Raw genomic sequence first — 18,074 nt, 5'->3', positions numbered from 1 at the left:
GCAGGTGCCGCCCGGCTCGGCTCGGCCCGGCCCGGCCCGGCTCGACACGGCTCGGCTCGACACGGCTCGGCTCGGCGGCAGCGCTCCGGCACGGCTTCCGCGGGACGTGGGACGGCGCGGGCTGCGGATCCCAGTAAGATGTGCCATGAGCGCTCCGGCCTCGGCGCCGACCGGCAGCTCCGCGTAGCCCCCGGGCAGCAGCGCGCTCCCCGGCTACCCCTGGGGCCGTAGAGCCGCCCGGCGCCGCCGCCCTCCCCCGCGATGACCCGACTCTGGCCGGCGCTCCGCCGTGTGCTCTGGGAATACTGGGCAGCGCTCCTGGTCGGCGGCCTCTGGGGCCCCTGCGCGCATGGGATGCCGCATGTCATCCGGATCGGTAAGCTCCGCGCCCCGACGGCCGCGGCGGGGCCCTGCCCAGGCCGAGGGGCGCAGCGCCGGGAGGCGAGCGAGGCCGCGCACGGTGCGGGAGGGTGCGGGGCACAGCGCGGTGAGGGTGCCCTGCCTGCGCGGGGAGGGGTGCTGCGCCCGCTGCAAGCGGGGATGCCGTGCGGGTGCAAGGAGGGGTGCCGTGCCCCTGCGAGGAGGGGTGCTGTGCCCCTGCAAGGAGGGGTGCTGCACCTGCTGCAAGCGGGGATGCCGTGCGGGTGCAAGGAGGGGTGCTGCGCAGGTGCAAGGAGGGGTGCTGTGCCCAGTGCAAGAGCAATACCGTACAGTTGCAAGGAGAGATGCTGTGCCTGGTGCAAGAGCAATACTGTACGGTTGCAAGGAGAGATGCTGTGCCCGGTGCAAGAGCGATACTGTACGGTTGCAAGGAGAGATGCTGCGCCCGGTGCAAGAGCGATACTGTACGGTTGCAAGGAGAGAAGCTGTGCCCGGTGCAAGAGGGATGCCGTGGTGGTGCGAGGAGGGGTGCTGTGCAGTTGCAAGGAGAGGTGCTATGCCTGGTGCAAGCAGGGATACTGTGTCGGTACACGGAGGGGTGCTGTGCCTGGTGCAAGAGGGATGCTGTGGGGGTGCAAGGAGGGATGCTGTGCCCCTTGTGAGGAAGGATGCAGTGCCTGGTACAACAGAGGTGCCCTGACTCTGGGCCGGGGCAGGCTCCCACCCGGGGACGGCTGGACCTGCTCTGAGACCCGGGCGCCCGGCAGAAGGGACGGGCAGTCCTGGAGAGCCCGAGGCACCGAGCTTGGGTGCCCGGAGGGTGCCAGCGGGCTGGCTGCACGGCAGCCGCTGCTGGAGCCCAGGCAGGTTTCATTAAATAGCTGAGGTTCTGGGGAAAATTAATTTTTAATAACGTTACATAAAGTAATTGCACAGAAAACGGATTGGGAAAGAGTCTATGATTTTTCTTTCTGTAATTAAAAAAGGTGCTTGTTTTCAGTATGTCACATAAAGAAAGTCTCTGTTTTCCTGTTATATCCCATGTACTTTGCCATCGGTATGCATTTCCAGGGATCTGCTGTCTGGCCAGTAAAAACTGTAAGGACAGGTTAACTGTCTTTTCAGGGAACAAATTCTAACCCAGAGAAACTAGTGAAAGCTGAATAGATCTGCATATATCTTTTAGTGAAAAAACAGGTTTTATTTATGCCAATGCAACGACACAGCAGCAATATGAAAGCCAGTAAGAGAGAGAAAAATGCTAGTCCTGAGCGATAGCTGCTTTCTGAAGTGAAATACTGTCACCGCTACTACGGTTTCAAGTGACAGCATGGCCCAGAGCGTCTCACGGACACGGGGCTTCATTCCGGCAGGGTGAACCCTGCTCTCCCACAGACCTCTGTGAACAAGGCACTAGAGGCGGGTGCAGTCCTGCGCATGTTTAAGTGACACAAATTTTGGTGGAAAAGGTTAATGGGACTTGCCTGTAGGGTCTGGGCCCTGGTGGCTGCTGAACTTTTACTAGGGCTTTTATGCTGGGTGAACGTGTCTCCGCCACATCCTTGAACCGCTGGACGCGTTTTGTGCCACAGCAAAACCCACCCCCAGAGAAGCTGCCGCTGTTCGGGGGGCGGCACAGGGCTGCCCCGGCAGCGCAGCAGCAGCAGCAGCAGCAGCAGGGCTCAGCTGCGCGGTGGCAGGTCCCCCCCGCACGGCGGGCATCGCTCGCCGCCCCCCGCACCGCAGCGCCCGTCCGTCCGGCGCCTCTGTCCTTCCTACTGGCCTCAGACCCCATCGTGGCTGCCCTGCAGCCGCTGCTGCGTCTCAGCCCTCCGAGGGGCCCCGGCAGCACCTTTAGCTAAGGGCAGCAGGGACAGAGGCTGGGGCGCCTGCCAGGGCCCTGCTGCCGGCCGGGAGCGCCGGGCTCGGGGCTGCTCGCGCTCCGGCTGGCAGCAGCGGGTGCCCGGACCCGCCGGAGCCACGGGCGGCTCGAGGGGCCGCGCTCGTGCAGGGCTGCCCGCGCCGGCTGCGGTCTGCCGGCAACGCGCGGACGCTTGCAGGGCGACGGCTGCGTGCGGAGATGTTCAGCCTCAGGTCTGGGGGGCACAGAGCGTCCTACGCCCGCACCGTGCCGGGGCCAGCGCTGCGCACGGCGGCGAGGCAGCGCGCAGCCGGCTCTCCCGGCCGTGGGAGCCGCCGCGCGCAGCCCCTGCCAGCGCGGCTGGTGCTCGCGCAGAAACGGGCTCGCTTCAGAGCCTGAAAACAGCCTAAATTCAGCAGCTCCTTTAGCCTTTCTCTTGATCAGTAAAATCAGAAACTTTAAGATCAGGAAAAGCTTTAAATGAGGATGGAGGGAGATCTGTGTTTACCTTCGCTCTCGGCTAGAACTGGAATAATTTTGACCTCTTTCTCAGTTCATGGAAGATTGCAGCTTTCCCCCCTGCATTAATTTGTGCAAAGCTGTATTGGCTTTCAAGTAATGCTTCTAATTAATAGGTTATGCCAAAAGTGGAGAACACTTAAATGAGTATTGTTTTTAAACTGAAATTCAAACCAGAAAGAAAACAAGTAACTTTTCAAAGCTATCCTTTTTTTCCTATGAAACTGGTAACATAAACACAGTTTTATTTCTCTAGGGGAGACATCTAGAAAAGGAAAGAAAGAGACAAAAGCACTCCTTCTCTCACAAATATAAATATTTCATCTACACATATAAACATAATCTACACATATATATGTACAAAGAAAAGCTGTGCCTCATTGCTAGATTTTTTTTATTAAGTAGGAGTTTGTATCTGCAGCTTATTCAACAGCTGTTTAATTATTATGCAATCTGTTAAATATTTGAGAATGCTGTATCAGAAAATGCCATCTAGCTCTGCTGCACACTCAAGGTGTTTGATGCAGCTCCGACTTATTCTGGTACTGAGACAGATAGCTGTGACAACACGAGCGGAGTTGCCTGGGTTTACACCGCCCCGGCAGAGAGCAGGTACCTGCGATGCTGCCAGCCCCGGCTGCGGATACGACCAGCGAGATTATACCTGTTATTCAGTGCAGCCCGGAGCCCTCAAGCGTTTGCAGTCTCGTGCCCCCACCCCGCATGGTAAAAACGGCGCGTACAGCATGATTGAGCTACCCCAGGCAGCCCGACGATCCCGGCCCCAGCGAGCACGCGGTGCTGCTGCAAACGTCGTCGCCCTCCGAGCCCGGAGGGCTGATGCTGGGAAGCCGACAAGCCTCGACTGCCGGGCTCTGCTGAAGCCTCCTCGGGAATTACGTGGAATGACTGTTTTGACGGATGAGCTGTTAGCAAAATGCACGTGCGCATCAAATGCATGCCAACGGCTTGAGATTAATTAGTAATGGTAAAAAACAGAGCAGGGGAGCAGTGAACCCAGTGACAGTACTTGCATTTGTCGGTGGTGTTTTTGTTGGTATTCAAGTGCTTTTAGGAGTTGACACGGAGGCCGCAGGTACGGTCCTGGCCTTAGCCCGGCCGTCGCCGTTTACCTGAGCGCCCGGCACCGCGGGGGTCACCCCAGCTAGGGCAGCAGGGCCAGCGCCTGCCGTCCCCACTGCGGGCGGCTGCCAGCGCCGGGACCAGCGCCGTGCGCCTGGGCCGGGACCGGGACCGGCCCGACCCCTCCCTCCGCACGGGAGCCACCCACTGCCTGGAAGAGACTTCACCTTGATCTCTAAATCTTGGAAAAGATTCACCTTCACCTCTGGATTTTTGCCTTTTTTAAAAAGCTAAGATGATATTCCTTTTTTGGTTTGTGTCAACAGACTGTTATACTTGGAGCATTTTTGAAAATCCCAGTCCTGTGCCACTGAAGTGGCTGCGAGCAGGACTGGGCTCCGACTAAGCCTTTAAACAAACAGTCTTGCATGAAGGAGTTTATCGGATTTTATTTGTTGTAGTCTCTTTTTAAACTGTGTTTGCTAAGAGAAGGGGTCAGGGCATCGATTGTTTGCATGATTTGCAAATAACACAGAAAAGAGAAGCAAATTGGATTGGAGACTAGGTGAAAAAAAATCATTGATTATTTTATATAAATACATAGAAAACAAATTCTGTGGATAATTATCCTCCTCTGTATGACTGGCTTTTCTGGGTCTTATTATGTCTGCCTTGGATTTTGTTTTGAAATCACCTTCCTACACTCTGCAAACTAAGTTTCATTGAAAAAAAAAGACAGAGACTTTTCTAGGCTGAAAAAAGCAGTGTCGAAAGGACTGGGAATTGCGTGGTTATGCGATCTGTGGACACCGGAGAAGGTAATTCTGGAAAAGGCGGGCCAAGTATTTTTCTGTTTCGCACCTGCTCAATTAATTGTTTGGAAAACTTCCGCTGGCAAGCAGCAGCAGGGATGGGATGGGACGGGACGGGACGGTCCCGCCTGGCTGCAGCAGGCTCCCCGGGTCTCGCCCGCGCTCCGGCGGAGGGGCTGGAGCCCCCCGGCATGCGGGCACTCGTAGCGGGGGCCCCTTCTCACCCGGAAACCAGGCGCACGCCGCTGAGGCTCCCTTTTCTACCCGTTCATTTCAAAGCCGTTCCGAAAGGCGTTTGCCCCCCGCGCTGCCGCCCGCTGCCTGCGGCCCGGCTCCGGTGGCAGGGATGCGCCCGGCCGCAGGGATACGCGGCTGGGCCCACGGCTCGGTGCGTCACCGGGGCCCGGCGCGCCCGAACGCTCAGCGTTGAGTTTGGGAGTCGCCGAGCGTGAAACAATGAGAAATTTCTCTCCGTGCCTGGCGAGGCAATGACACATCGCGGGGTAGGAGCAGGGAGAAATTGAACTGGGATCAATATGTTTCTTCTCCCCCCAGAAGCAAATAGCTTTAGACAAGTGGCTTCACACCACCTGAGACCAGCACACAGACAGAAAACATTAATTTGAGGAATCTTCCCTTCTGGGCAGCCTGGCTGCGCACGTTGCTGCCATTTGCTCCTGACTGCGGAGTATAAACAGAAAGAAATTAGACTTGGGGGTCGCCTGGCCGAGTCGACACGCGTTATGTAGCGCCTAGCTGACCATAAAATGGATGTTGCCTTGGATTCTGGTCTATTCGTATCGCTGGGTAAAGCTACAGCGACGCCTCCGGCTCCTTTACGAGGGGTAGCAAAAGAGGGATGGGGACCCCTGTACCTCCTGGGGACCGAGCACCAAACGGGCTAGTGGGTTTGGGGCAGGATGCTGCCCGTCCGCGTTTGCACTGCTGCAAGCTAAGTGCTATCTGTTGTTCTTGTTTTTCCTGTTTTTAAATCACTCTATTGCCTCGGTGGCTTTTCCTGCATTTCCATTTGTATTTCTGTGACCATACACCCATTGCTCAAGCGTTTCATGGCTGATAAAGTTATTTCAGGTCACGAGATGCTTTGTGTGTCAGATAACGTATTCTAGTAATTTCAGCAGGATGTAAGGACGGAAGTGTAAATTGTTTGGTGGTAAATTAATGCGGAATACATTTGAATAACAATGTTACCTCTTTATCGCAGAAAAGTCTAATTATTTGATCTTAGCATCCTCTTGAGAACCTCATACAGGAAATTAAGATCAAACCGCAAACAGAAAAAAACAGACCCTCATTCATCACGGGGGAAGGAGTAGAGCCGACGTAAACAGACCTGCTTAGTGCTGGGGCTGCTTGCTCCGACGGGACGGACACTGGCTGCCGCCTGCGTGCGCTGACCCAGCGACACCCTCGCGCGGGTGATTAGCGCAGAACCCAGGCGGCGAGGAAGGACTCCGCGTGCAGCCGGTTCCCCGGAGCGTCGCGCCCGGCACCCGGCTCGCCACCGCGGGGAAAGTCTCTGCCGTAAAGGCGCCGCGTTGCGTTTGTGCATCGCCACTTCTTGTTTTATCACCAGCAGGTGCAAACCCACTGCTGCTACTTTAAACTTAATTTCTCCATGTCTGGATGTTTTTATTGACAGAACTAAATGAAGGCTGATATTATGAAAAGGTTTTTTAAAGCCTTCGTGGTGCAGTCACGCACAGAACAGTACTAACAATAATTCAACCTCAACAAAGTTAGGTCTCTCTTGTCCTGGTAAATGAAGTGCTTCTTTGGTGCAGATCAGCAATTTCACTGAATTAGCAATATTAAATGAAATACAGCTCTCCTTCTCCCATCCGCTGTCAATATATTGCCAGCCAGTCGATAGTGCCTGGTGTTCCTGCAGTGCTCGTTCCCTACAGCAGCAGAGGGCAGTGTTTTTCATTGACTGCTTCAGTGCTCGTAGGTGTACGGAAAACCGTGTTTCTGGCCACCTTTCTCCTTCCAGTTACTGAATGCTGCTCTCTTGTATTAGCTATCATCACTAATTCCCAAGCATTTGCATGGAATAGCTCTGCCAGCGGAGCGACCGTGCTGGAGCCTCTCATGGAGACACGGTATCGAATAAAACCCGACGCTGCGCAGCCGGTTTGTAGCAGGCTTTAAGCCTCATAATCCAATGTATTGCATTTCTCCTCCAGTTATGCTGCACAGCCTTCTTTCCCTCTTTTTGGCTAGCGGTTTAATGTGCTGCTGTCTAGACTTTTTTCCTCTGCGTACTTAGAGTGGTGAAAGTCTCTGGGTGAGGCAGATAACAAGTTGAAAGCGCGAGAACTCAACAGGGGGACGGAGGGGGAGAGAGACGCGGAGGGACGGAGGGCTGGATGCGAGGCTCGAAACTGTGCTACCGGCAACGCTGCCAGATGGAATAAATGTGAAACGAGGAGTGCTGGTTGTCTTAAAGCGATTAGCGTCTGAGCTACTGTGACTCTGTGTCCCGTTTGTACTGACTGCATTGACAACCTAGCATTGCATATGGCAGGCTTCTGTGTCCCTTAAAAATTCAAGACTATTATTTTTTGGGGCAGGGATTGTCTTATTTTGCACTGACATAGCAGGGACTCAAACGTATTGTGGCTTCAAGGCATTACTACAGTGGTTCATTAATAATAAAAATAGCAATAATGCGGTGCTTGTATTTATTATTCACAATAAAGCCTAAAATAGATTCGGATCATTACCAAAGAGCTCTTAAAGCAGGTGAAAGGCTCAGTTCACTGCCTTGTTTCTGCTCCAGCTTCAGTCGGTGTTGCTCAGGGTGGTCACCACCGAGGTTAAGATAACGAGAGGAAGAAGATGCTATGGGAGGGGGAGGATAAATCTGACGCCTCTGCCAATGCTTTGTAGTGCTAAAGGAAAAGAGAAGGAAAAGGGAAACACACGATTTCTGGCTTCCTGATCAGAGGTTGCCTAAGGGGAGCGCGCGCAGCCTGGCGTGAGGAGGAGCCGCTGCACAGCAGCTGCTCGGCTGCAGAATCGCTGCACGAGGTGCAGCCCAGCAGTGACGCTGCAGGGACCGGGGCAGCGGAGGTGCTGGAGATGGGAGAGGTGCTGGCGGTGCTGGTCACCAGCCCCCGGCCCGGGCAGTCTACCCGGTTAGCTCCTGAGGCTGAAAAACAGCCCTGTGTGGGAAAGCTTCAAGCATCCACACAAACCAGGTAATATTCAGGGAATAAAACAAAGGCTTAAAGTTACATAAACGTTCGGATGAATTCCTGAGTTCAGGACTTGCGCTTTGCTCATCGCTGCAGAAACTGGGCACACGGGGACCGCCATAAAGGGCACGCAGGTTCCCCGGCACCGCAGCACTAAGCCCGTTACAGAGGCCTTCGGGACTGATTGATTTAAATTAGCCTTCGCTCCTTGACATCTGCAAACAGCGGCTTCAGGAGCATTCATTAGTGCCACTGCAGTGGCTCGGGCTGCAACGGTGGTTCGTAATGTCCAATAAGGAATGGGATAAGGCCGCTGACTGCTCCTGCATAGGCCACCGGATACTCGTTAGCTGGTAATGACGTTTGATTGCTACAGCACGTCCTTTGTTCAAATTAGGGGCTTAGAGGTGAAAAGCCCGGCTCTTTGAACTCGGGAGGACCCAGGTGGATACGAACGCAAGCCATTCTTAAAATAACAGCGCTAGTACGGCAAAATCCAAATTCGATTAAAGATGGGGAAGCGTACGGCGAGAGAACCCGTGTTAGCTGTAGGCGGCTTTTCCCCCAGTTTAATGAATAGATGGCTGTCATCTCTTACTTATCTCTCAGGATGAAACAGTAAATAAAATCTGGTATAACCCACAAATTTAGCTGAGTTATGACTGTCTATTGGGACTGAAGTGTTAGACTTGTTGGGTAGTTTAGCAGTGGATTCAAAGCACTCAGAAGCAAGTCACAGCAGTAATTTTAAATTCCACCCTCTGCTTGTAAAATAGGAGCGTCTCTGCTAGATACAGCAGCTGTTTGGGTACACAGGCTTATGTAATTTTTCCACTGGCTGCAGCAGAAGTTGTACATTGAAAACCGGGCTGATTTTGTTATGAATGGAATAAATGCTTACAGCACATGCTTAGCATAGGATTTGAGAACTGATTTTCCCAAGAAGGAACAACCTCGCCTTTGCTTTCGGAGCTGCATGCTACACCTGCAACCATCTGCAGATAGATTTTTGCATTCCAGGTACAAACCAGCTTGCCTGCCTGAGCGTGCCTCAGGACTGCGCACTGCAAATGTGTCGAAAAGATGGTTTTTAAGTTGTCAGTAAAGAATAATGTGTGTGCATCTCTACAGTGACGGGGAGTCTGGAAAAAGATGGCTGTTTTCATTGCCATTATAAATAAAGTTTTTCTTTAAACTAATCAGGCACTGTTAAGTCTGAAGATCTTTGAGTCATATCTCACCTTAGATAAATTATTCATTCCATATATTCTGTACAAAGATAGCTGGTATGTTTTCTAGTAAAAATTAGAGCAGATCAAGACTGTTTCCTAATGGTTTCTATACCCATTTGCATTTTTATACAAATTAAAAGGGTTATGACAATATAACAGGGCTGCTTTTTTTATGGTTGACAATCTAACCATAGCACTGGTAGCAAAAGGTTCTTGATCCTCCGTGTTGGAGAATTAAAGAGTAACTGTCCCAGCAGAGCACAGTATCAGCTAATACCTCCTTGCCTTCTTTGCCTCCTACTTTACAGTGTAACTAGTGCAATTTCTTGGGCAAGAATCCAGTTTCCCAAAGAATTCACGGATAAGCCTTTTGGGGCAGTGTCAGACCTGCTGTAGGACACCAGGCAAACATCTCCCAACCGTCTCCAGCACTGCCGACACGTGACTCGGAGCTGTTGCTCTGGGACTTCAGGCACCGGGCTGGGACCCGGGGAGTTTTAGAGGCAACTAAGCTCTGTAACGCCATAGTCCTAACTGGCAGAAATACTTGAGTTCCTTCTCTAGGCTCTGGTTGCAGGAGGTTCATCGCAGACCATTTCTGATGCTTCTCCCCAGAGAAAGCACCCAGTCGTTAGGTATTTCCTTCCTAAAATACGTCTGTTACCTTAGCTTTTGCTGTTGTTTACTAATACGGCTATAAGGCTTTTCGACGCATACCTTCTTTGCTTGACTTTTTAAAAACTCTGTCACTTCTCCTATCTCCTATTTCTTCCCTTTGGGAAGCAGAAGTCAGCTCAGTATTGACCTACAGACCTAGGTCAGGAAAGAAACATAAGACAAAGCTGCCAAAAACAGGCCCAGAAGAACTACTGGGTGCATCCCTGGGGTGACAGCATGGTGCAGGCTTTCTGAGACTTATATATCCAATTTTTCATTTTAATTTTCCTTTATTCTCCTTCTTTGCTCCTATTCTTGCTTCCTCCGCTCCTCCTCTCCCTCTGACCCTTCGGGTGCGGGCAGAGGCTCGTCAGTGCCCTGGTGTCTCCGGAGCAAGCCGACGGCACGGGGCAGCCCGTGTTTCCAAGCCCCCCCGGCAGGTTATCACACAGGTCAGCGCGAGCTGCTGCCAGGAGCTGGAAGCAGAGTTAGCGACACGCGGACAGATCTCGCGTTGACTCGAGCGGGTGCGTTTGGCATCCTGGGCGTCCCGGGCCGGCCGCTGGCCCTGGGCAGGGAGCGCTGCGGCTCTGGGCTCTCCTCGGTCATTCTGCCCCCTTTTCAGCGTCGGGCTCTACGGAGGGACGGCAGCGGCTGCTCTCCTAGCCGTGCACCTGAAGGCTGTCAGCTGCAATAAGGTTCGCTTCCTAGAGTGTTTTGGGAAGGAAAATTGGTAATTTAATACCGCAGAAATCCAAGGTGTTATTCTTTCATTGGACATGTAGCAAAAGGTACATAATGACTAACCTTAAAAGTGTAAGCTTTTCTTTGCCTGTGCGAGACAGGTTTATCATATTTTCTCTTTCTTTTTTAATACTGGATTCTTAGTGCAGACAATGATTTACTGAATAATCAATTTCCTTATCTACCTAATACATTAAAGTGATCCATCAGTGCCAGATAATCAATCCAGCTTGTGATTTTAAGTGTGTAAGAGTGTATGTGTGTGTACTTGTATATATATTTCCATCCTGAATCACACCGTATCATTGTCAGGCTAAATAAAGTCTCCCTTTCTATGCTCCTTCTTCAGTGCGGGTTGTTTATGGTGTATAAAAGGAAATCATGATGTTATATTACACCTTGTAAGTTTTACGGTACTTGAGAGGTTTATGCGGTATGAATGTAAAGGGCAATGCAATAATACAAAGGGCAGCGAGACATTTTTAAGCACAGAAGGATACACACGGAGCTGCAGAGATAAATCTGGGCGGATAATCATTCCAGAGTGTCGCTCCTATTTATGAGAGAAAAAGACATTTGCTGCAAATCATGCTTCAGGTCACTCCCGCCTGGTCTCTGCCTCTGCTCTGCATTAGCGGCCAGTTAAACTGCTCTTTGTCTAATTTGTGATCTCTGCCCTCGCATGCAGCCTGTTCCCCGCTGCGTCCCGTGCCCAGGCCGGGCCAGGTCACCCCTGCTGGAGGAGGACATAATTCCCCAGCACTTAGTGGCACGTTGGTCTTGGCCAGTTCAAGGACTTCCATAAAAAAAGAGATCATTTTGCTGTTCTCTGTGAATTAGGAAAGGCTTCATCTAGAGGCTTAACCATGGCGGGAAGCAAGAGGAAGGAAAATTTCCAAGACCGAAGCTCCTAGATAGTTCAGATGAGGAAGAAGAGCCTGGGTTCAAAATTGCTTCTGCTGTGGGTATTTGCTGCCGGGAGTCTGATCAGTCTAAGCGGAGGAGTGAACTGTGCATTCCGTATTAAGAGATAAACGTCACAGCGTCTTGCTGTTGTCAAAATTTTTAAATAAACAATCAATGAATTCTTCTCTAATTTAAATATTCAAAATTCTGCTTGTCTAATTATAAGTTGAATTGGGGAGAAAATGTCATTACATTCAGAGGTCAAGCTAAGCTTTTTACATGGGTCACTGTGCCATGTGCTTCATTCAAAATCTAATTTGTTTTGTGGGCTTACAATGGCAGAAACACTGATTTTTATGCTATCTCCACATGTTCACTACTTTCTGTTGCAGGAGAAGATTCTGCCTTAATTACTTTCAGTTTTAACTCTCTGGCACAGAGACAATATTTTCGTCACTTGAACCATCGCATTAGAAGTTGAGAACGTAAATGGAGACTGGACAGCTAGAGAGGCAGAAGAGCAAACCGCGGCGCTCGCCAAGCTGCAGACCGGGGCTAACGCCAGCCCCTCGTTTCCCACCCGTTCCAGTGGCAGCCGGACTGCTTTCCCGCAAGGTGCTTTAGACATTGCACAGGACATCCCGAAGGCAAGGCATCCTGGGCAGGCTCTATCCTGGGGAAGGGGAAAATCCCCCCCCTCGCCCCTCTGCTCCTGCCCATCGGTTCCAGGGGGCTTGCAGCCTCCTCCGCGCCTGGCCCACAGCGCTTCACCTGCTCCGCTTCTGGATGCAATCACTGTTCAATTCTCTTTTGCTGTAACGCTATTCCAAATTTAAGCAGTAACAGGGACCTTTCAAAAGGAGGCTCTTGGTTCGAATTTCTGGTCTATAAATTCTTAAAGATCCGTTGTTCTTTTATAGGGAAAGAAAACCACTTTCTTCCTCATTTTATGCACTTTTCTTCTTACAAATTTTTATTTCTGCGAGATCAGTTTTTGTCATCTTTACTTTGAAGAAATTCAAAGTGGACATTTAGCTTCAGGGCGGAATCTATGTTTAGCTCATAATATTTGAACAGAAATAGGATCTTTAGTTTCTTTTCCCATTCATCTGCATCATGGATAATGGGTTACTCAGAAGGTGTGTTTCATGATCTTAGATGAAGCTGATAATGTTTTTTAAGATGCAGAGCTTGTCTTTATACAGCTCTCAACTTCATTTAAGATTAAAGTTATCAATAAAAATGTTAAATATAATAAGTCCCATGTTCTTTTAGCAGCTACCTTCAATCTCAGTGACGTTTCAATAGACAAAACTGTTTTTGTACACAGGCACATCTGTTTATAAACTGATCAGTAAAAAATTAGTTAGTTATATCCCTATTTACTTCATTTTCTTATACATTAATGCAGTGGTAGTTATTTGAGGTTTGAGGAGGAACATGAAATATTTTCCTTTCTGCAGTGTGATTTTATATGTTAAGTGTGGCAATTTCAGTAGCTGGATCCATTTCTTCCAATTAGAAGAAGAGCAATGGCATACTAAAACCTGAAACCCAGCCTGATTTGCATATCATTATCTTTACATTATGAATTCACATTTAATTTTAGTACTTTTTGGAGGCAATTCTAGCCTAATTAAATTTCCCTTTTTCCCTCTCTCTCTTACTCCAAGAATCTGACACTTCCCCCCCCTCTTTGACTGAAGAACAACTGAACCACAGAGATGAACCACAAGAAAACCACATGATACGTGTTCAGCTTTTAACCTTGGCAGATGTGACTTGTCATTTAGTCTTGCTTAAATAATAGCCTCAGTTCCCTTCCAATGTAGCTCCCTTAGTGCTATCTTCATTTTGGACATTGAACTCCACTCTTCAACCTCATGCCTCAAAAGTGGAGGGAAGAAATTAATATAGCTTAAATCTTGGACAAGCTGTTCTTTCTCCTATTTTAGGAATAAACTGTATTCACAGGCTTCCTTAGCAGCTGGTTGGGATTTTTGCTTAGTGCCAGTGCTTGGAAATAAACTGCTCAGCATGTTCCCTTGCATCCTAAAGATCCGGAAAGGTCCCATCAGTCTGGGCGAGAGCACGGGTTTTCTAAGTATGCCACAGTATAAAATACACCTCCCTGCCATTCAAGTAAGTTCACGTGGGATTTTTTCCCCCAACCGTGTGATCATCTATATTTAGTACTGGCCCATGAGTCTGATACGTACTTTTTGACTGTGTTATTAAGGTCATGCTATGTGGCTACATGGCTTTTTGTGCTTTGTGAGTGTTGGTGGGAAAACCTATTTCCATATGAATTATGAAAGTTTATGCCAACAGGACTGTAATTCGTAAATTGTTATGACAGCTGCATTTTGAAAGAAAACACGGAGAAACCAGGGTAATAAAACTTGCCATCAAGGGAGTGGACTTGTGAGTCCTGGAAAAAATTCTTGCCCAAGGATTATTTATGATCATTACCCAACAAAATGTGTTTTTGCATTTTTATTGGTAGCAAATTACTTGTAAACCCACTAGGGAACTAATGATTTTTCCTTTGCGGCCATTCTACTTTGATTTGTTTTTTCATATATACATCTTTATGACTAGTTTAAGCTATCACAGTTGATTTATAATAAGAATGATTATTTCTAAATAGACAGCATGTTAAAGGGTTAACCATTCTCTGATTTCAGCTGACAAAAACTAGACATTGACGATAACGGATTTCAAAAGGATAACGGATAGTAGCCAGGGTACAGCTTTTCCTTTGGATTGCTACAACTGGTGCTAGCTGCCTTTAACGGAGAGCACTGGTTATTTGTGTTCTTCAGTAGTTTCTCATTAATTTTACAGTGTACTGGGTTGAAGATTACTGATTTCTTGTTTTCTTTACTAGTGTTAAATGTCCAACAAGGCAGGGTAATGGCAATGACTTGTTTCTGAACACTTTCTGCTCCTTTTTCTGTTCTGAATGGCTCATGTGCTTCCATGTCAGCCGTGATGGGAGAGAGCTGGGCAGGAAAACTAGCCTAGGGTGAGCTCCCCACCCCAAAATATCACAGTTGCTGTATTTCCACAGATGGAGTTTCCATTAAAGTGCTTGTTGGAATCACATCATGGTGGCAATCTCCCAGAAATAATTACGTGTGTCGTAGACAAGTATACATTAATACAATGCCCTTCAGAGCTCCCTGTGGATCTTTCTTTACGGGAGAAGAGAGGGAATACGAAAGCTATAGGCAGCTCCATTTAGAAAGTGGGAGCACGGGCATGATTTTAGAGACTTTTTAATCTTCACGCCTGGCCGAGTACCGTTAGCGCCTTGTTGCTTAAATCACCTTGACCACAGAACTCATGGCGGCTTTTCCTGCCCCGCTTTTCAGCAAAGGACCCCCGTTCACACTGGTGCAACCACCTCTGTCCACCACCCGCAGGCAGATGTGCGCTTGCACTCTTTTCTCCTCCAAACACTGAAACGCTCAATCTGCACCAAAGATGCAGGCTTTAAGTAGCAGCAATTTACCCAATTACTTCTTAGGATACATTGATAATTCATTGTAATAACACCATAGTCACAGAAAGCAGCAGGAAGCTCAGATCAACCTTAATATGAAGGTTAAATGATTCCTAAATTATTCATTGCCATGGTTACCAGGATGATTACACCTGTTGTTTCTAATGTGCTGTCTTAGAAAGACCCTCTTGGTTAGATACAAGTGAGAGCTGCCTGTCAGGGGAATCAAAGCTCGATGGCGGTCCATATAATTACTGTCCTTCCTAGAGCCCTTGACTCCATTCTCGTATTCTCTGGACCCAAGTAGCAAGTGCACTGAAACAGTCATTAGTTTGGGGGGATCATGGGACATTTGTATATTCATCACCAATGTCATTGACTCAAACAGCATATGACTAATTGTGTTGTTCAATAATAATACAGCAATTTGTTAGAGTTGCATTTTCTTTACAGGCTTTCAAAGCTGTATTTTTAGAAAAATAATTTTTGATCTTTCTTAAGCTCCTGTTCCGCTCTGTAACAGACCCCCTGTATGGCTTTGAACAAATGACTCCACTCTTCTGTGCCTTAATTTCTTGCCCATAAAATGAGGCTAAGAGCACTCCTTGCTTTTCTGGGACATTGTAATGGTGACATTGTAATGTAAAGACTGTGACATGGGCATGTAAATGGCTGAGACTTAATGCAGGGTCTGCGAGGCATAGCCAGTATGCGAGCAGGCACAGCCCTGCTGAACTAGTGAAATGCTGAGATTACAACCTGGGACTCTCTGACTTGAGTCGTTTTAAAAACCCTAAATATGCTTAACTGCTTATTTAATGCAGATTTTAAAAGTTATTTATTGAAATTTAACAACTGTTTACTCAATATGGGACTGTAAAGCCTTAAAAATACACTCTTAATAATCCCTTGGTATTTAACTAACATACAATAGTGTGTGCTATTACATCCCAATTAAATCCCTATTTGAGACACTTAATTGAAAAGACGACTATAATAAGCTCCTGATCATTTGCCTCCCTAGTCAGATCCATATGATCAAGGACTCTGCACGTTATTCAGTGCCAAATGCATCCTGCAGCAGCCCGTGCCTGCGCTGTTCGACTGCGCTACAGCCGGCTCTGCCTTCGGGGCGGCGATGCTTCGGTGTTGGGACGGGACTTGCCTGCACCAGGCGTCGGTGTGACGCTGTCTGACGGTGACTGTGGGTTTTCCCAGGCCTTGGAAGGCAGCACCTTCAACTGTCGGGTGCAGGAGACCCGAGGCGCAGTGGGACCGATGCCGCGCTGTGGACACGTTATGCTCTCTGGAGGCCAGAGCTCTCCAGGGCCGCGATGGCTCCCTGCGGCTCGTTAAGGTCAAGGATGCTCTGCAGAGGCAGCAGCCCACAACAGCAGCTCTGGCTTGATCGCTGCAATGGGAAAGAGTGTGGGGCCATTCCCTGGTGGCAGATTCCACCAGCTTTGCAGCCCCTTTGTGCCGGAAGCTCTGGTGTGAAGGAGCTTCATCCAAGGCCAAAGTCTGGTGTGGTATTTACGGGCACCTTGGAAATCCTGCACTGCCACCTCCCCTCCGGGCATCTGAACAGTGCGCTGCCCTCATCTCTTCTGCAGTTGGCGATAACGAACTGGCACGCAGTGACATTGCTGTATCATTATCCCGTCCTGCGCCAGCCTTTCGCGGGCAGCCTGCATTAGGAGGAGCCCTCAGGACATCCGTGTGAAGCCAGCTGCTCGCCATCCAGCCGAGTGACTTCTCGCTGTCTCTTAAAAAAGCCCAGCCCCCTCCAACTCAAGCATGTTTGAAATAGGAAGTGACAGTACCTTTGTGCTAGCTCCACAGCATGATGTGATGTTCATTTGTGTAAGTGAATTTTCCTGTTTTTAATTATCAGCCTGAGATTCCAAAGTAAGGAGTAGAGGGACCCCACGAGACATGCTTTACTGTTTCAAAGATGAAGTTTGTTTGTTTATTCAGATGCTTAAATGTAGCTCTTAATTGTGTGGCTGATACTGCAGTACAATGCAAAAAAAGAGGAAGGATATGAGATTGGGATCCAGGAGCCTCAGGTTTGAGTCCCAGCTCTGCCACAGAGCCCCTAGATAGCCTTAGGCCAAATACTTAAAGAAAATGGTGTTCCCATTTTGCAGATGGTGGGAAGGCTATGAGAGAGGGTAGATGCTACTGAATTACATGGAAAGTGTTCCCTTGACTTGGAGCGGTGCGGGTCACCATCTGATGACGGGTGTTTCTTCAGTGTAACTATCCTTTCCCTCTCACCCCAAATACAAGGACTTTTCCAGAGACTCAAGGTCTCACGGGTCTGTAAGATGCATGTTGCATCAGGAGAGCTCCTCCACCAGCCCGGTAACGTCTAAGTCGTGGTGGTGACGCTGTGCTGGAATAACAGAGGAGAGATGTGGACAGACGGTTTCCCACAGCAGACGTGCCGGGAGCAGAGGGGTCTCTGCTCTCAGCCACCAACACCCCGGTGCTGCTGCTGTCGATTTGTTGCAGCAGCTCAGTGCTAGTGAACTACAGAGCAAACCAAATGGATTTACAACCGCAGTGTCGTTTCTCCTAGACAGAATTGATGCTCCTGTTTCCTTTTGCAGGCAGATAAAATAAGTACTGACAGATCTGCGATGTGGCAGCTAGTTGGATTTTGCAGAGGATTTGAGGCAAGCCATGGTTTATGAGCAGCCCATTAACAGAGTGCATAGCGTGTCTCATAAAAATCCCGTTTTGCCCATTTCAGCTCTGCAGTAGTATTTCACTGGCAGTCTAAATCTAATAAGAGGATCGGTGGAGATTTTGGCAGGAGAACCGCTCCTGTCCTGGCGTGCTGACGGAAGCAGCCGCGTCCCTTCAGCGCAGCGGGGTGAGGCCGCGGAGACGCAAGAGGGAAACGCGCCCTTCCACCCCGAGCTGCTGGCCCGAGTGACGCAGCGCTGGCGAGGGCGAGCAGAGCAAGTTTGCAGGAAAATGACACTTCGGTTAGGAGAGAGAACAAACTTCCAAGTGAAAGGGAAGTACGAATAGCCACTCCTTTTTTTTCCATTCCAACCCCTTTAAAATAATGTTTAGATTTCATGTATTGCTAATTACATACGCTAGTATTCTGTATTATTTAATGCCAGCAGGTGATGG

General features: G+C 49.2%; 1 protein-coding gene across 1 annotated transcript in view; it reads left to right on the top strand.

Annotated features, from left to right (window-relative positions):
* Positions 1-202: 202 nt before the first annotated feature.
* Positions 203-18,074, top strand: part of GRIK3 (glutamate ionotropic receptor kainate type subunit 3) — a 127,077-nt gene continuing 109,205 nt past the window's right edge. The window contains exon 1 of the mRNA XM_067311619.1: positions 203-376. Coding sequence (XP_067167720.1) covers positions 262-376 — 115 coding nt within the window. The 5' untranslated portion in view covers positions 203-261. The remainder of the gene's footprint in view (positions 377-18,074) is intronic.

This window comes from Apteryx mantelli, chromosome 27, assembly GCF_036417845.1.
Source record: "Apteryx mantelli isolate bAptMan1 chromosome 27, bAptMan1.hap1, whole genome shotgun sequence".
NCBI lineage: Eukaryota > Metazoa > Chordata > Aves > Apterygiformes > Apterygidae > Apteryx > Apteryx mantelli.
Note: the sequence above shows the minus strand (reverse complement) of the source record. Positions and strands in the feature narration are given on the sequence as shown.